Raw genomic sequence first — 19,102 nt, forward strand, 5'->3', positions numbered from 1 at the left:
TCTTCTCCTTTGTTTCTTTTTTCGCAAGCCTTGTCGCTGACCTTTTGCAAAAGCAATGACAACCGGATACATGTTAAAAGAATATCAGACTAAGCTTTTAAAAATTGCCTGCTTTCGGGAATTACAAGCGCTAAGCCTCCAGTGGAGTTGACAGTTATAAAAAGCACTGCAGCTTTGGGTTCCGAATTAATGCTCATTACTTCGCATATATCTCAGAGCGTTTATATACATTTCAGGGCAGTCCAGTGGCGTTAATCTCAGCCACAGGGTGGCCTTTAATAGCGAATTTTCGCAGGAATATACCGAGTGGGACCGTACCCGGTGAAAGCCATTCGAGAGAACAACACTGACCTGAAACACGACGGCAAATACCTGAGCGGCAGCGTCAAGGCGGTATACCGGTACCACAAAAAGGATCCATCGCACCCCAAGGGATGGAAGCTCGCCTACCAGAGAGAGAACATGTGAGTCCGCCGCATTTGAAACTAGAATCCCTAGTTCATCATGCGGCGCAATATTATCGGGGTCGGCTTAAGACACGGTTGGGAAGAAAACGGGACATTCTGGTTGGCTCCGAGCTAACATTCCGATAAAATATTATTTTAAAAGTTGCCGCTTTTTCCTGTTTCCGACTCCCGAGGAATACGCAAGCCTGAATATAAAGAAGAAGCAACAACAACTATGTAGTAAACAGTGGACTTTTCGCATCAACCCTTGTCGATGTCAGCCTCGAAGATGATGTAAGCATCAATAACGTTCATTTTCTTTCGGGCGGGTGAATGATGGACTAATCTGTAAAGTGGTAGGAAAATGTTATTCGCCCACATCGCCGGCCACTCAACAGCATGAAATCACTTTTATTCGTGCGTGCTGTGATCGTACTGGGATGTAAGACCCTAAAAACGATAGTTACCACACAATTGCAACTTTTTTTTTTTTAGATGCACGGAAAATGTTTTCGTAGCACCGTCTGATATTTTAACGGGTCGATTAGGAGCAAATGTTTTATAAAAACAAACCCGCGACGGTTCCCTTTCTTTCTTTTTACTTTTTTTCTCTTCTTTCTTTTCCCCTTCTCTTTTCTCTTTTTCTATTTTTGTCAAAATATCCCAGCTATGGAGTGCTGCCTGGTACGGAAGTAAACACTATCACGGATACCTCAGGGGCGAAACTAGAGAGGTGCAACCATGCTAGGAAGGCTCTTTGGGGCACAAACAGCACCCCCTCACCAGAGAAGGATCTGGCCACCCTGGTGTCGTAGTTGGCCCAACCCCCTCATGTGTGACCAACCCAAATCTCGGCCCTCAGTCCCCAGCATATGTAGAACATCCGACCACGGCGGCGGTCAGACCAGTGATACAGCAGAGGGGCTAAGAATCTCTGGGTCCGGACAGGCCGCCTGTGAAACTTGAACTTGGCAACTTTCAACACACGAATTCTCTCTAGCAAGGTAAACCTATCTGTGCTATTAGAGGAGCTCTCAGACGGTAAATGGTGTATTATTGGGCTGAGTGAGGTTAGAAGAACAGGAGAAGGCTTCATAGAACTGACCAGCGGGCATATTCTGTGCTATCAGGGATCTCAAGAAAAGAAAGAGCACGGGGTGGGATTTTTGATCCACAGGGAGATAGCAGGGAACGTGGAAGAGTTGTTCAGTATTAACGAAAGGCTCGGAGTCGTTGTGATCAAGCTTAACAAGCGGTACAGGTTAAGGATACTACAAGCCCACGCACTAGCAGCTAGCTACGAGGATGAGGCCGTAAATAGTTTCTACGAAGACGCCGAGTCAGCAGTGAATAAGGAAACACAAAAGTTCGCAATTATAATGGGAGACTTCAACGCAAAAGTAGGTGCAAAGAGAGTAGGAGAGAAATCAGTGGGAAGTTTTGGAATAGGCACTCGCAACTGTCGAGGAGGCCCACTAGTTGGATTTGCAAAGAGAAACAACCTCAAACTACTGAACACATTCTTCCGCAAACACAGGAGTAGGAAATGGACATGTAAAAATCCTAACGGGATGACAAAAAACAAAATTGACCTCGTTTTGAGCGACAACCCAGGTATTGCGCACGACGTGGAGGTTCTAAACAAGATAAGGTGCAGTGATCATGGTTAGATGCAAAATAAGGCTAAATCTCAAAAAGGGAAATGAAAACTCGTAAAAAGTAAGAAACCCAGCATCAAGTCAGTCAGAGACAGGACGCAGGAGTTTAAAATAACCCTTCAGAAGAAATTCGCGCTTGTAGACGGTAAGAACGAGGACAGTGCTGACACCTAAATGACAACCTAACAACAGCAATCACACCTAACACAGCAATCACAGCGGCTATTAGAGGAGCAGCATGTAGGAAAGAATCTGGAGAACTAACTCAGAAAACAAAGGAACTTATTGCGAAGCGCCAGAAGATGAAATTGTCGAGTACGGTGGATCAAATTGAACAAGCGGAGCTGTCAGAATTGTTAAACAGAAGTAAAAGAAATGATATTCGTGCGTACAACATGGCGGTAATCGAGGAAACGTTGGGAAAAGGAGGAAGCTTAATTGAAGGAAACAAGGAGGAAGCTGGCTATTGGCAGAGACAGAATGTGCGCACTTGGAAAACAGGATAACATTACGCACAATATGGACGAGATAATAAAAATCGCGGAACGACTCTACACTAGGCTATACGCCAGTGATGTTGGACCAGGGGAAACTACCGAGCTTACAAGCTTATCATGCGATGTTCCACCGGTAACTAAAGAGGAAGTAGAAAAGAAGGGCATGAAAAGAGGGAAAGCTGCAGGCGACGACGGCATAACCATAGACCTTCTAAAGGAGGATGGCGATATAATACTAGAAAAGCTTGCTAAACTATTCTCAGAATGTTCAAGGACTTTAAAGGAATCCAAAGCCAGGGAAAACGTCAACATAGTTTTAATTAACAAGAAGGGAGGTAAAGATCTAAAGAACTACAGACCCATCCGCCTTCTGTCGGTTGTATACAAGCTGTTTACCAAGACAATAGTTACCCGCAAAACCGCCAGCCTGGACTTCCAACAACCCAGAAAACAGGCTGGGTTTCGAAAAAGATAATCTACAATGAACCACATCCATGTCATCAGCCAAGTAATAAAAAAATGCGTAGAATATAAAAAGCCGCTTTACATGACATCTATAGACAATGAAAAAGCGTTTGATTCAGGTAACACAGCCGCAATGATAGATGCCTTAGAGGATCAAGGAATAGAGGAGACCTACTAAGACTCCTGGACGGCATATATGAGGAACGCAAGGGCAGAATTACCCTTCACAAGCAAAGTGATAAATTCCCCATCCACAAAGGAAAGCGACAAGGAGATACCATCTCACCAAAATTGTCCACAGCATGTCTGGAGAGTGTATTTAGGAGGCTTGACTGGAAAAACTTAGGCTTACGGATAAACGGGGAATACTTGAGTCATTTAAGGTTTACAGACGACATAGTCTTGCTCAGTGAATACGCATAACAACTCCGAAAAAAATATTGAAGACCTACGACCAGAGAGCTTCGCTGTGGGGCTAAAAATAAATAGGAATAAACCGAAAGTAATGATAAATTAACATGCTGGACGCGTCCTTTTAGCATAGGTGACGGAACACTGGAATAAGTAGAAGAATATAACTACCTTGGCCAGATAGTGCTGATTCTGACCACGAGAGAGAAATCCGGCGCAGAATAGGAATGGGGTGGGGTGCTTTCGGCAAGCGCTCGCAACTAATGAGAAGTAATCTACCTCTACTCCTAAAAAGAAAGGTATTCAACCAATGCGTCTTGTCGTTGATGACATACGGAGCGGAAACTTGGCGCCTTACTAAACAATTAGAAAGCAAACTTAGGTCCGCCCCACGTGCCATGGAGCGAATAGTGTTAGTAGTAACGCTTAGGGACAGAAAACCAGTAACCTGGATTAGGGAGCAAACCCGGATAGAGGATATCATGTTTCAGGTTAAGAAAAAGAAATGGACTTGGGCTGGCCATGTAGTGAGACGAAGTGACAACAGGTGGACCACAACGGCAACAGAGTGGACACCTAGAGGCGGGACTAGAAGGGGAAGGCCAATAATTCGATGTAGAGATGAAATAAGAAAATTCGGAGGCAATGAATGGACTCGGGAAGCACAGGACAGAAGCGGGTGGAGGTCAGTGGGGGAGGCCTCGTCCTGCAGTGGGCCTAGTTGGCTGTTGTTGGTGATGATGACTAGGATCTTGCTACAAGCTGGGGCAGCAAGGTTGGTGCACAACTTCTTCATCAGCACATAAAAGACCAAAGTCTGCGAAAATAATTTTATAGCAGATTACCATCCATTTCCGCACGCTCTACACCTTCGTAGCTCTTGATCCGCTAAATGGCCGAAGCTACATACAGGGTGTTACGACAATAATTGGAACAGTTTAATTTTTTTTTTTCCTGAGCGAACCGCTGCTCGGCTTGCGCTCAAACTTCCCACGAAGGTCGTATTTTGTGGTCTATTTTCTTTGACACCGCAAACAACGACGGTGCTTACCAGTTTATTCTGAAAATAAATAAAAAATGATTTTCGCCTGTAGGAATTGAATGTGCGACTCAGTGCAAGCTGATCTTGGAACGATGGCGCCACCTGGGGTATGCAGAGCGAAACGGACGATGTGGATTCACGCTCCTTCAACGGCAGGAAGAAGCGAAATGGGGTATCAGACGATCTGAAAATGTGAAAGCGGGTTTTCTGATCGTCTGCTACCTCATTTGGCTACTTCCACGGTAGGAAGGAGCCAAATGATGTACCAGACGATCAGAAAGTTTGAAAGCAGATGAGGAAACAAATCCAGCGTTTATTGGCAACGATGAACCGTGGGAATATTTTATTATGATTGGTATCAGCTGTTATGCAACTATTTGTGATCATCGTAAACTAGGGACCAAAGATATTTTCTGATCGTCTGCTACCTCATTTGGCTCCTTCGTACCGTGAATCCCCATCGTCCGTTTCACTTTGCATACCCCAGGTGGCGCCGTCGTTTCAAGATCAACTTGCACTGGTTCGCACGTTCAAATAGGCCGCCATTTTGCATAGGCGAAAATCATTTTTATTTGTTTTCAGAATAAACAGGTAAGTACCGTCGTTGTTCCCGGTTTCAAACAAAATAGATAACAAAATTTGACATTCGTGTGAGGTTTCAGCGCAATCCGAGCAGCGGTTCGCTCAGGAAAGGTTTTTAGTGTTCCAATTATCGTCGTAACACCCTGCATATAGCTCCACTTCCAGCCGCACTGGCGCGCCAATGCAACGGCAAGTGGGGGCCTTTGCTTGACGTCGCAGAAATGTGGTATTCTCAGCCGATAGCAAACAGATCGTAACGATTGCGGCGGACCGGGACAGGGCGAGAGGCGGCGCGCCGGGTAGAGAGAACTTGCGTTACCAGTTGGAGGACGTTATACAACGCCAGAGGGCAGCACCGAGCCGCTCCCCCCCTTTGTTGAACCGTATAGTGTACTAGAATTCACCGATGAATACATCTCCACGCATTCAGCATGCAAACCTTTGATGACTGCGGACGAAGTGGGAGCAAATTATGCACAGTTTCGAAAGCAACGCCTTGGTCCCTTCCTTCGGGCATGATTCTTGCACTGCATAAAAAAAAAACAAATTCTACTAAACGCAGGCAGTTCTAATTGTGCACAGAACTGAGTAGTATTTCAAAAAAGGGCTTGTGGCACTTACTAACAGAACACTAGCCAGTTAATTGCCACAGTATCCACTGCATACTTAATGTTTTTACTACCTGGTCATGCATGACCTAGTAAGAAGCTACACGTGACGATGTGGGACGGCTGAGCGCGCAGCACGACGTCGACACATTGAACACGCGCGTATCACACTTAGCCAACAAACAAATAGAGCTAGAAAACACACGGGATGCGCGAAAAGAGCGAGCATAACTTTGTTACCCTGGAAATACTTCTGAGGCGTTTTTTTTTTTTTTTCGAAATGAGCCAGATTCACCCAAACGCGCATTAGTGAAGCAAGCGGAAGTTTGTTACCGGACCCAAATGGAACGCCGTCAAAGCTATTACATGATATATTTTACGTGTCAGCTAGGGGAAGTTTATGGCCACAAGTACTTAAAAATTATGCCAGGAATGTGAGCAATATTTCGATGATAAGTTTGGATTTGGCTCATATTGAATTGAAACACTCGAGCTGATGCCACATTCTTATGAAAATTTCGTTTGAATTCAATTTCAAGCATGGTGCGATTGAGTTTTGGTGGAAAAGGCATTAAAGATATGCAACAGGGCTTCAAGAATAGCAGATCTATACATGAGAAGATGAGTCCTCTTGGCGCCATTAGCAGCTCTTTCTGAATTCTTCCCTAGGATAATTTTCTTGGGCACGCCTGAAGGCACTGACGGAGTAAGCAAGCTCTTCATAGCTTTGCCATGAATTTCCAAAATACTTAACAAGGAGGCCACTCATATCTTCTTCACCTTAATGAAGTGCTTCATACTCTCAGGGGTGGGGGGAAGGGGGGGCGAGGAGTTGCCAGGGTTTTTAAGCGGTGGCTATTTGGTTACGTACTATAATGATAAATATGGGAGTAAAAAAATAAATATAACAATAGTTATTTAGTAGGGACAGGTGAGACGAAATGAAATCATTGTATGGAATCTCTAAGTTTCATTGTATTCACTTCTTCCGTTCACTTCGTCGTTGACATCTGGGGTCAGATCTTTCGCTGATCTCCTAATTTCTGTCTGAATTCATAATAAGCCAGCTCTGAAAAGCAAAAAAAAAAAAACTTCCGTAAACACCAACGAAACAGTCTCAGCAGTCAAGCCAAAACAAAACCCCCATTGGGCAAATGGATTTGGCTCATTTTGATCCGTGAAACAGCAGGATCTGGATAATTTTTGACACGAACTATCATCTGCGTACACGTTTTCAGGGCGTTATCTGAACTATTTTCTTGCCACATCTTTTTTAGGGGTAAGTTGCCGAGTTTTTCTTGTCACTGCAGTTTATCCTACTTAGTTTCGGTTTCTGGATCTGGCGCATTTCGAAAAAAAAACGCCTCATCTGCTCTTCTTGCTTTTATAGGCAGCAGCAGAAAGCCCTCTGACAGAGTCCGTGGGCTTGTCGCAAAAATCATATGTTAGCGACAATTTTAGAATTATGCATTTTGATGTCAGCATATAGAAGTCAGCATGTGGATTTTCAAAAACATTTTAATCGTGATTTGGAGTGGGAAAAGTGCTGTAGTTATTATGTTAAATAACTCATAGAATTCTGTTATTATCAGTGCATGTTGGTATCAAATAAGCAGCAGTTATTAAGTGCCCGGTGTAGACTAGTAACGATAGTATTTAGGTTCTATACTTAGTGGCAGGACCTACGTACCGTTCGGGGGGTAGTAGTTCGTAAGGAGTTAGTATATACAACCCGTTACTACTTTTTGACTAGCATTTTTGTTAAGAGTATAGCTCCGGATGCAAAGACTGAAAACTATGTATCGCTACTATGTGTATCACCAATGTATTAACGGCGATCGAAAGACACGGTGCCTACCGACGTTATCCTCGATGGCGCCTGAGTACGAGTGCAAACAAATCATACAACCCTTTAGTGGCCATTCCCAGCCATTTTTCTACGCCATTGGGACAGGATTTTCACATGACAGGCATCACACGCGTGTCTTTAATTTTGATGCTGAAATCTACACACAAAACACCAATCAGGCTCGTAATTGACCGTACTTTCTCTCGATCTATCAGCTGTAGCTTTCAATCGCTTTTAGTTACGTAGACAGAAAGGCGGTCTTGCACAATCTACACAGCCAAAACGTCGGCCTTCGGTTAAAAAAGAGATAAATTGATTATCAATGTAACTGCCATTATTATATCCCGTTAGCTTACGAAATGAAAAACTGGCTGCCCCAGTTAGGTAAATTTGTTAACAGTAACTGTCCAAATGTCCTGAGAACAAAATACTGGATGGGCAAAAACAGCGTATACGTTTTTTACCCTCAAGGTTAAGGTGCGCTTGAGGTTAAATTGCAGTTTGTACCGCTAAGTTCAATCCAACAACGCTAAAGCAAACGGGACATCTACTAAAATGGCCGCACTGAATCGGTGACGCAGTAAGTATAGCTCCATCAGTAACATTCGCGTCAGAGTGTCTTCATAAAAGAGAAAGTTCCCGAGGCAACATACCCCAATTTTGACAAATACGCGAACGAAAGCGCATACGCACACATAGAACGCACACACGCACACACAGGCCCACACGCAGGCACGCACGCACTCGCACGCACACACAACCACCCAAAACAGCTAGCTCATGCATGTCTTGCGTTGTTGTCCCTGCGCAGATTCTATTTTTTACTCAAATGGCCTCGTCATTCGCCGAATTCGCCCATTTCAGTGGTCACGCTAATTTGTCCTTTCGGAGCATTGCGGCGAAAGCGACCTACGGGCATTTCTGAGAGTGCACTCGTTTACGTGAACGGCCCGCGCGCGCCTATGCCAGGCCACAAGTTGAACGGCGACGTCAGGAAAACGTGACCCCAACGGAAGAGCCCCCCCCCCCCCCCCCCTCCCCAATTTCTTACGCGGGAGGAGAGTCTTTAGATCAGGCCCAGACCATTTGCTGAAAGCGGGGATAGGAAACGCGAACTTTACAAGTGAGGGCGTTTTGCCTTCAGAGTACTATACGAAATTTCGCAACAGTCGTTTCCCCTCAGATCTGCGTTTACAATCAAGGTTGCGGTGATGCCTTGCATAAAGAGCTTGTAAGATGAGTGTGAGGCACCGGTGCCATAAAAAAGCGATGGCGCTACGACCATCACTCCGCTTTGATAATGACCCATTTATTTATTTCTATTGCAAAGCATAGTCTCAATTCCACGGTTTACCTCAGAACGCCGTCCGAGCGTCAGATAGGCCGGTGAATCATTTATTTTAAATACACCAACTTGTCATGGCTTGGAACATTTCGTTGTTTACCGACAATTCTTGCTAAGTTACGTTTTCTGTGTGAGACTGAAATTAGGGGTGTCATAAAAGCTGTCACTAGTTAGCATGATAATTAGCATAGAAAATTTATGGCAATCACCGCAAGGTTACCGCAGCGTATTTTAGACAGTGCGTAATGTTTCTCGGTAACGTTCGCGTGAAACCTTCCAGGTGTGGTCGTCTGATCCTGACGGAGAAATTTAACCCGGCCGGTGGCCCCCAGGAGTCGGACGATATCACCCGTTCCTACAAGGGCCCAGGTGAGCACCCCCAGCATGCAATGGGCCAGCCGTCCTTTTAGCCATACAGTCGATGGGACACAAAAGGTTGTCTGAATTCTTGTTTTCACCCAAAGTTCTAGCATGTCCACCTTCTAAAGGGATTTATCTTGTTTGGAAATTATCAAATACCACGAATTACCCTCGCTGATTCATTCCCTTCTCATGAGCGCGTACGCGCCGATATGCACTCCTGTTTGTGACTGTTGTAGGACGTAGCAAATCGAGAGCAGCGCTGGTCGAATATAGCGCACGCCGAAAGTTGCAACAGGTATTGCTCACAGGTATCAAAATACTTGAGGCTGATATAGGCTTACCAAGAAGCTTTGTGAAGCCGCTTCACTTTATGACGCCAGGAATTGTAGAGGGAAAGTATTCTGGGGCCGCGTTACATTCGTCGTTTGGTTTTTGTTATTTGTCAGTTTACCGAAGAGCTGTTAAAGCTGAATATAGTTTGTTTACGCAGAACGATAATATCTAGATACGGACCAACTACAATGGAATGGGAAAAATAGTATCCCACCACAACACTTGCTCAGTTTCGAATAACATCTAGCCAAAGCGAAAGTTTTACATCGGCGACCTTCTTTAGAACATTCTGCCGAAACATCATGAGATCCGTGCAAATTCATGTGATTTGTACGAACATTTTATGCGACGCAGTAGTGTCTTTTTGCATTTATAAAGCACAGATCAAAAGTGGACGCTGTAGCAATTTAATACCGCTGTCTTTTTTTTTTTTTTGCGAGTGTGCAGTATGAAAAAGAAGAGCCTGACCGATTTGTTCATCACCAGTGCCGTGATTGGTTCTGGCTTGACTCGGGGTGTTTTAGAAGTGCATGTCACAGAATGTTCTAGCAGGGTGGTCTGTCCAAAAATGGTTCATTCGGGACAAGTGCACGAGCTGTATCGGGCGTCATGGGACCAACGAAAGGCGCTAACTGAGAAAATAATATGCCTAAACATGCCCCTTTTAATGACAAATTGTAGGGCACAAGTTCGTATACTAGACTTTAAGCCGGCCATTTTTGGGCTTGCCTTTTCACACGACTGAATCGTGTATGTCATTAGCTATATCCGTTCTCAGTTATAAATGTCAAGTATGATTCCGTGCCGTTCTACCTTGCAAAACGCGCCCGGTGCAATTTTTATTCAGGTACCCCAAACTTGCGGGCATTACATGGGGAGTGGGGGGTATAACAAGAAGATATGTCAGACATTTCAACACAATTCGCAGATAAAGGCAACCTACAACTTATTACAGGTTACCAACCAATAAAAAAAAAGAATAAAGAATGAGCTAACTATTAGCTAAAATGCTGAGTGCATTCAAATCTAGATTCGACGATGGATGTCTAAGAGCGACGGGTGGGGTGGAATCAAAATTTTGATTAGTTAAAAGAACTGAACCGGGCCCTCAGCCATCACTGGCTTTAATTACGCCATTTTATGCCTGCCCATTAAACCTTAAATAAAGATTTGAATACTTCAATTTCAGTATTTAATTTTTCTTTAAATACTTCCCTGTTTCTATTATTTGACACCCAGCTGTCAGGACTAATATTTGGTTCCGAAGAAACTGTTGCTCTATCCAAGCTCCTCCTTCATTCGACATTTCTGTCAGCCCGTAATGATACGCCCAGTACACCTGCACAGGTGTGCACTACACTCGACGCCTCAACAGCATGAAATTAGAGCAGAGCCGAAAGGCGTGCCAGGCGTTGTGTCGGAAGGCGGGCAGAGGAGCAGGCGGCTGCGAGGTGGGTCACAGGCGTGCGCGCGTATCGCAGAGGCGCAGGCCCGCGGCGCGACTACGAGCGTGGTGTCGCTGCGACTGGAGCACGAGAACCAGGTGGCGGCGGGCCAGCCGGCGCGCGTCCAGTGCGTGCTCACCAACAATGACCTCGAGCAGCAGGCCGCGGCGGTGACGCTGACCGCCTACTCGGCCCCCTACAGCAACTCCAGCCCTGCCACTCTGCTCGCGACCCAAAGGGACTTCTGCCTGCAGCCGGCCGCATGTGAGCGTGCACTGCGCCGGCCTTGGATGCGCTCCTCCGAGACGCGCCCGCAGCGTTCGTGCAGCCAGAGGTCGCCGGGCAGTTCGTTGCTAGGTTTCGCTATGACAATCTGTTACCGAGAGAATCGCCATTAGGGAAGACACCGGGGCTTCGTGGCGAAACCGCGCCGTATCAATGCTATACTCGCTGGTATACACTTATTCGCTTAGTAGAATATACATTCCGTAACATTTCTTGGCGCTTCGTTTTACCATGTCGCACGTCAATGACCAAATGACGGCGCCCAAGAGCGCGAACTTTAGGAATAACACGCTGCGCGACCTACGATTTGACTCGAAAAATGAAATTGGCTGTGGGACACGCAACGCGCAATTCAAAACGCCATGCTCAGATATTTTAGCCCGTCAGAGCGCAGGGAACGTTTTCTAACTCATACGTTATGCTTGGCCGCCTGCCCCTATACGGCGTGCTTTGCCCATTTGATAGCGGCAATTCGTCATCATTCAGGTCTCCTGTGTGGAAGCGGTGTGTTTAGGAGTGTAAAAAGAAGTTAGGTGAGGTGAAGCTGAAATACGTTTTTTTTTTTCTCACGGTTGATGTGAAAAAAAAGGAAATAATTTCCAGGAGGGGTCATTGCTCTAACGTTAAAATATCAACATCAAGGGTGCCGTGTTCAAGCGCAGCGCTAACTGAAAATGTGGATTTCCGTTACCACACGCTGTACCAAGCTCCGTGGAAGCGAATTTGCGTGCAGTTGTGGCATCAATTCCTTGTCTCCAACGAGCGTCGCACGACCTGACCGGACAAAGGCACCTTGAATCTCTCTTGTATGTGCTTATTTTTCCAACCCTTGAAGAGTCAACAGTTTGTATGAGCTCAGTGTGTAACGTTATACGAATATATAAGGAGAAAAATGAGTAGGAAGTCGCAATCGCCGGTTCCGTTCTCATTGCGCTATTTTTTTTTTATCTTTTTTTTTTCCAAGTGTTTGTCTTGATTTTCATGTGAGAAATCGGTGATATATCAGAGCAGGGCAATGTCGTATTGCATTTTCTTTACTTCTGTGGCATTTCACGATAAGTGTGACGAATCCATACACACGAGCACAGGGTCGGAATGGTCGTCCAGACCCCACCTTATTTATCTTGGGTTTTTGTTGCCTTAGAGACCTTTTAATTGTTGGCTCACAGTTCCGAAACACTATCCTGAACTGATGACAAGGATCTGAATGCGTAAGGTACTGGAAAACGAGGGCTTGCTAATACGCAAAATATAGAAGACAAAAATCTTCTTAAGCCACTTCGTGGAGCTGTGGTTATATCCTTGCAAAATGTCCATCAGTCTCTGCGGTCGCAAGCTTCCTAAGAGGAACCGGGTTTTTCCGATCGATCCAGTATACACTTGCGTGATGGTCTGTTTTATTTAAAAGCAAATCTTGGAAAATTATTTTACCCGAATTTTTACAGCAGAACTGTTATAGACTAACTCCCCCTTTTTTTATTTTTTGCTTCCATAGAAAAACTACTCCCTTCCTCCTCACGTCGACACACCCTCTCCCGTCGGCCACTTGTTTGCCCACGGCGCTTCATATTTTGATATAACATAGCACATATTGCCTTCCAAAAAAATGTCTTCACCGCAATGCATTTGTGTTTAAAAGTGAAGCCGACTTTACAAAAATCAGTGCAAGCTAGGTTATTGTAAGCTGGCTTTCTCACATTATGTGTTGCACAGTGAAGCCTACTCATAAAGAAAACACAGGCTAACTCTCCGCGAATGCGGTGCTAGGCGACCACCGACCACGATCGGGCCGCGGCCACCAAGAGTATCAACGGTGCCTGTCGGGACCCCGGATACCGCCAGACAGAAAACACAAGATATCGGCGTGTCTAAAATCCCGCTGAAAGCTTCCCCGCCGCAATGGCGCGGGAGTTTGTGACCAACCAATAACCCACAAACGGCTCGGATGGTCATCCACCTTACCAATATTTATTTATTTATTTATTTGTTTATTTATTTATTTATTTATTTATTTATTTATTTATTTATTTATTTATTTATTTATTTATTTATTTATTTATTTATTTATTTATTTATTTATTTATTTATTTATTTATTTATTTATTTATTTATTTATTTATTTATTTATTTATTTATTTATTTATTTATTTATTTATTTATTTATTTATTTATTTATTTATTTATTTATTTATTTATTTATTTATTTATTTATTTATTTATTTATTTATTTATTTATTTATTTATTTATTTATTTATTTATTTATTAACACTGCGATCTTTGTTCAAGATCTTAGCAGGGTGGGAGAAACATAATTTACATTAGTAACTTTCGTGGAAAAACACACACACAAACATACACAAAAATATACAGAAAAGGAAATAACACTGATAATTTTTTTTCTTTTTTTTTTTCTTTGCCAATTGCATTCTTCCCACCGCGGTGGCTCAGTGGCTAAGGCGTTGTGCTGCTGAGCCCGAGAACGCGGGTTGGATTCCCGGCCGCAGCGGCCGCTTTTCTGATGGAGGCGAAAAGCGAAAACGCCCGTATTCGGAGCACATGAAAGATTTCCAGATGGTCAAAATTAGTCCGGAGCCCTCCACAACGGCGCTCTCATCGCATGTGTAGTGTCCAGATTAAACCTCATAATCAATGAATTGCGTTCTGCTTCACTATCGCTCATGGCACCACGTGGCAACACGTTGATCGTGGCAACACGTTGATCGTGGCAACATAATCGCTCGTGGCTTAGTGATCTTGCCCCTCATGAACAATAATGGCATGAAGGGTCCACCATTACTGCGAGAAGTACCCCCCTTCCCAGGATCCATGCGTGAGCAACAAGAAGCACTTCAAGCAGCTATAGACAGTGCGCAAAGGTACCCTCGAACACGAGGTCTGGAATGCGACTCGGAAAAATCGGCTCTTTTAGCACTTAGTGCTGGTACGGTGACACAAAAGAAGTCCACTCTCCCTGACACGGACCTTTTCATAAATGAGCAATGCGTTACAACAGTGCCACACTCGCAAATTTGGTGATTGTACTCCCCAAAAATTACCCGAGGCTCCACACAATCGCCTCCCTCCAAAAGACTGCCAGCTAGCTTACATATATAATTCAGCGCGTCGCAACATCGCCGATATAGCCTCAGAGAATCCGTCACGCTAAAAATAATACAAGCCGGACTTACCAGTAGAATCGCCTATGGAACACCGTACTTGGCACTTAAGACGAACGAAAAAGCCAGATTAAGAAAAACAACCTGCCAGGCTCCCAAAACTGCCCTCGGGTTGCCTTCGAAGGCGTAGACAACATAATTATTACAGTTAGGCGTTCGTAACAGTTGGGAGGAGTTACAGGAAGCGCACCACACCTCTCCGATAGAGCGCTTGAAGGAAACACCGACAGGGTGCGCTACTCTTTGCCGATTAGGTGATACGACACCACCAATTGAGGATCAGCAAATAAGCATACCTTGTAGATCTGACAGTGCATACGAGTGGCCCCAATGCCAAGGAACATGCATTTGGAGTACAACAAGGCCAGAAAAATTTCCCAAGCACGAGCCATGTTCGCCCGATATAAAAAGGAACCGAGTACCTGCAACGTGAACGCATCTCTTATCCACATCATGCTGCCTATGAAGCCTGTGCAGTGGAATAGACGGGGACAGGAAATAACATTCTGCAAAGTCAAGGCCACAGCGATTGATACTGCCGAAGAAGCCGCCATATATCGTGCCATCCCTGCTACCCAAGACAGAATCACCATATTCAGAGACTCGCAGACAGATTGCAGAAATTGCCTCCAATGTCACATTTCCGAAACGGCACTTCATCCCCTTCCAGCAAGGCCGGGCATTCCCGAAGTTTATATAGCCTGGGTGCCAGGACACGAATCCCTTGAGGAAAACGAGGTGGCTCAGACCGCTGCCCACACATATATACAGCGGGCCGTTTCTCTCACGCGGCAATAATCACCCCTTCCACCTAACCCACAACCTTTCCTGTGCTACACAGACATCTTGGCGGACTACCTGCACAAACGGCGAATTTTCCCCAATTCACGCAACCAACACACGAGAGATGAAACCACCACCTTCAAACAACTCCAGACTAACACTTATCCGCATCGCACCCACTCTTATGCCGTCTATTTAACGAAATATGAACTTACCTGAAACTACTGTCCAGCACCCTGTACCATCAGGTGCTGGAGTGCCAGAAAACACCGGATCTGCAACCCATTCGTACAACAGTGGAAGACGCGGTTGACCAGCAAGGACCCTACGTTCCAGCTTGACCTGGTGAAAAAGGGCCCGCGCAGCTAGCCGCAGCCAGGGGATCCCTGACTATAGGGATCACTTCCACCAGGCGGCTGCCCTGACAACATCATTCAGTCAGTCATTCATATCCTTGGGCCGAAAACCCGAGCCCTAGTTCCCACTCTTTGCATGTTCACTCATCTGTATTTACGCACGACTAAGCCAGCTTGAACCAATCAAATTTCCTTAACCTCGTCATAAGTCGCTTGCCTTGAATCTGACACCGTTTCTTGACTTTTGCCTGAACAAAAAAACGCACTTTCAAACACGCTCTTCACAATCGATGTTGTGACGTTGCTCGCTTCTGACCACTGTGAATCGAAGCCCCGTGTGCACTTGTGCAGTGTGCGCAACAAGGAACGGAGCTCACTGTCTTTTTTTCCACCGCTGTTACATGGGGAAAAATAAGATTGGAAGAAATGTAATCCACCCCCCCCCCCCCCTTCCGTTCATGTTCGGTGTGCAGCCGACACGCTGGAGCTCCTGATCCCACCCGAAGCTTACGTGTCCAAGCTGTGCGCAGAAGGCATGATCCTCTTGGAAGCCATCGCTACGTACGCAGAAGGTTTCGTCACTGTCAGAGACAACTTGACCATCCAGATGCCTCCGCTTGACATTCAAGTAAGAAAGCACGAGCATAAATATCCGTATCTCTTACTATATTGCAAGGAAAAAATTGTTTTTTTCTACACACACACAGAGAGAGAGAGAGAGAGAGAGAGAGAGAGAGAGAGAGAGAGAGAGAGAGAGAGAGAGAGAGAGAGAGAGAGAGAGAGAGAGAGAGAGAGAGAGAGAAACGCAGTCTACAACGCCCAGAAAAACACAGGGGAATAGTTTGGCTGTTTTTTGCACTATTATTAATATTATGGTTAGTGACGTTAACCTTTTTATTTTATGTTAGGGAAGAAAGTGGAGAAAAACACGCGACATTCACCCCGAGTTGTGGGAGCGGCGCTGCATGCTACCATTCTCAAGTGTAAGATACGGTTGCTAAACAATAATACCCCAGAAAGTGGCGGACAGAAAAGTTGCCCAGATAGCCAAAGACGTAAGGCGTCGGACACGTAATTGGAAGGCGTGGGTTCGGTCCCCACTCTGTCCGCGTGTTCCTCTCCACTTCCGTTCCTAACATAAAATAAAAAGGTTACCTTCACTAATTGTAATATTAATAATGTTTAGCAACATTCAAACTATTCCCCTATGCTTTCCTTGGCATTCTAGACTACTTTTATTTCTGTATTCCCCCAACTAACCCCTCATTCCAAACCACACACGCACACACAAGGTAGTGGCCTCAGTCCAGTGCCAACATTTTGGCAGGACTTGCCTTCATAGGCTTCCTTGGCAAAACTTTTGGCATCCAAGTTTTGTTTCTTGTTTGTCCACCTTCCAAGTTCTCTCTCTCTCTCTCTCTCTCTCTCTCTCTCTCTCTCTCTCTCTCTCTCTCTCTCTCTCTCTCTCTCTCTCTCTCTCTCTCTCTCTCTCTCTCTCTCTCTCTCTCTCTCTCTCTCTCTCTCTCTCTCTTCGGCTGGCCTTCATCAGGGTAAGATACAGTTTCTATCGCCCTTTCGCCGCCGTATCCACGAGAACACACAAGCAAATTCTATTTCTTGGCACACCCTGAAAGACGAACTGTGGCAGCTTGCAGCTTCAACTCGAATAGCTTACAAAAAATATCCGACCACAAACAAACACTAGTCAATTGCCCGTATTTTCTCCTGCTGCCTTGTGTCCTTGCCTTTATTCGTACAGTGTATGGCAATCGATGGGTGGGCCCCAATGACTCAAGAAGCATGTTACAACCGACTACTTTTTTTCTTGAGGCCACTCATTGAGTTTATTTTTTTTCCAGTTTGAAACAGCTACGAAGACAAAGTTTCACCTTTAAGCCCACTTGTCTTAGAGAGCTTTTTCGCAGGAGCGTAAGCATGCCTTACAACGTTGTTTGTAACTTACAACGACAAGTTACAAACAGATACAAACCACACTGCTAATGCACCGACTGCAGCATCCATTACCAAGGGTTGAATGTGGTGCTCACAGGATTCTTCTGTACCAACAGATCGAGCGGAATGAGGCACCCATTGGCGCCTTGACGTACAGGCTGGTAATGAAAAACCCGCTAAACGTGGCGCTCAGCAACTGCGAGTTCACTGTGGAGCTACCTGGGTCCACTGCGTTCCTGGAGAAGATCACACATGGGTGAGTACGTGCTCAGCGGTGCAGGTTGTTAAACAGGGACTCTTACGGAGGCAACGATAAATGAACAATTCACCATTGCAACTTTGGTAACTTTGAAAACGGCAACTTGGAAGGGGTCATGAAGACAAAGTACAAGTTAACTCCTTTAGAGGTCAGCTTACAACTTCTACACAAGTCAACAAAAAGGGCGACGACACAACGGTGCCCTGTGTAAAAGTTTATTGGATGAACGGTCAAGAATGTAATTATGCGCCAACTAGCCCAGATTCTGCCTATTCTACAGAATACAAGTTTTACTCCTTGGTTACTCACTCAACTTCATCACAGCACCAAAAGACGTTTGTTTAACTGAAAAAAAAAGTAAGAAATATCGAAAAACTCTCATTTTGCTCTGCACGACGTCAACGGGGACATAATAGCAGAATTTTTTTTAAATCTTTGTCAGTGTGTCAACTGCATGTTAGAATTCAAGTGGTATGATGAGATGACACGACGGGCGCCACTACAACTACACAGCCATGTTTCTTGTTGGTGGCTTTGGCCACCGGCCACCAAGCGCACAAACAAGCCCACGTTACATCAAAAGGAGCCGGCGATAAAGTCGCCGGTGAGTCGCCACTGTTTCATGTTTTTCTAATATCTAGCTGATTTTGGGGTAAAATTGGCATTGTTGTCATAAGGACAAAGCAGTCTTTTAGATGAACCAAACTCGTATTTTGTCTCAATTATGTTCCCTTTGAGACAGGCACCCTGAGACTGGAATGAGAGTAGAGGTAAAGCGTAAGCAACTATCAGTAGCCCTGATGTTATTGAGCTAACCAAATAGACAACAACGCGTATCCCAGAACGTGAAAATCAAGAACCAGTAGAAATTGTGGACAAGGTCCCCTAATGACATCAATTCGCACTGTCACAATGCATCCACCATGCCCTCTTTTTCTTTTACCTTGGTCGAGGCATTCGTGTTTAAAGCTCTAACTTGTTTCTTCTGTTTCACCAGGAATGTTCCCGCACGAGGGACGTTTGAGAAGCAAGGCGTCCTTTTCGTCACGTCTCTAGACACTCACCGCATTGTGGCGACCTTCATGTCCAATGAGCTGCCCCTTGTGTACGCCGCGAAGGATTTCTAGTTCGATGAACGTCAATACCCGTCTAACCAGACCAGTCAAGTTGCAGATGAAGAAAATATGACGGCTCCACAGGACGAAAGTTGTGCACTTCTCACACTGAAAAACACACAAATAAAGC

At 45.1% G+C, this 19,102-nt stretch overlaps 1 protein-coding gene across 1 annotated transcript; it reads left to right on the forward strand.

Moving 5' to 3' along the window:
* The first annotated feature begins 130 nt into the window (after positions 1-130).
* On the forward strand, positions 131-19,102 carry LOC144172528 (hemocyte protein-glutamine gamma-glutamyltransferase-like). Its single transcript, XM_077701207.1, has 6 exons — positions 131-464; positions 9,184-9,272; positions 11,081-11,308; positions 16,119-16,273; positions 17,715-17,854; positions 18,855-19,102. Coding segments are annotated over exons 1-6 (744 nt in total). The 5' UTR covers positions 131-462; the 3' UTR covers positions 18,985-19,102.

The sequence above is a fragment of the Haemaphysalis longicornis genome, unplaced genomic scaffold (genome assembly GCF_048455015.1).
Source record: "Haemaphysalis longicornis isolate Haplotype H1 unplaced genomic scaffold, Haemaphysalis longicornis Haplotype H1 scaffold_1, whole genome shotgun sequence".
NCBI lineage: Eukaryota > Metazoa > Arthropoda > Arachnida > Ixodida > Ixodidae > Haemaphysalis > Haemaphysalis longicornis.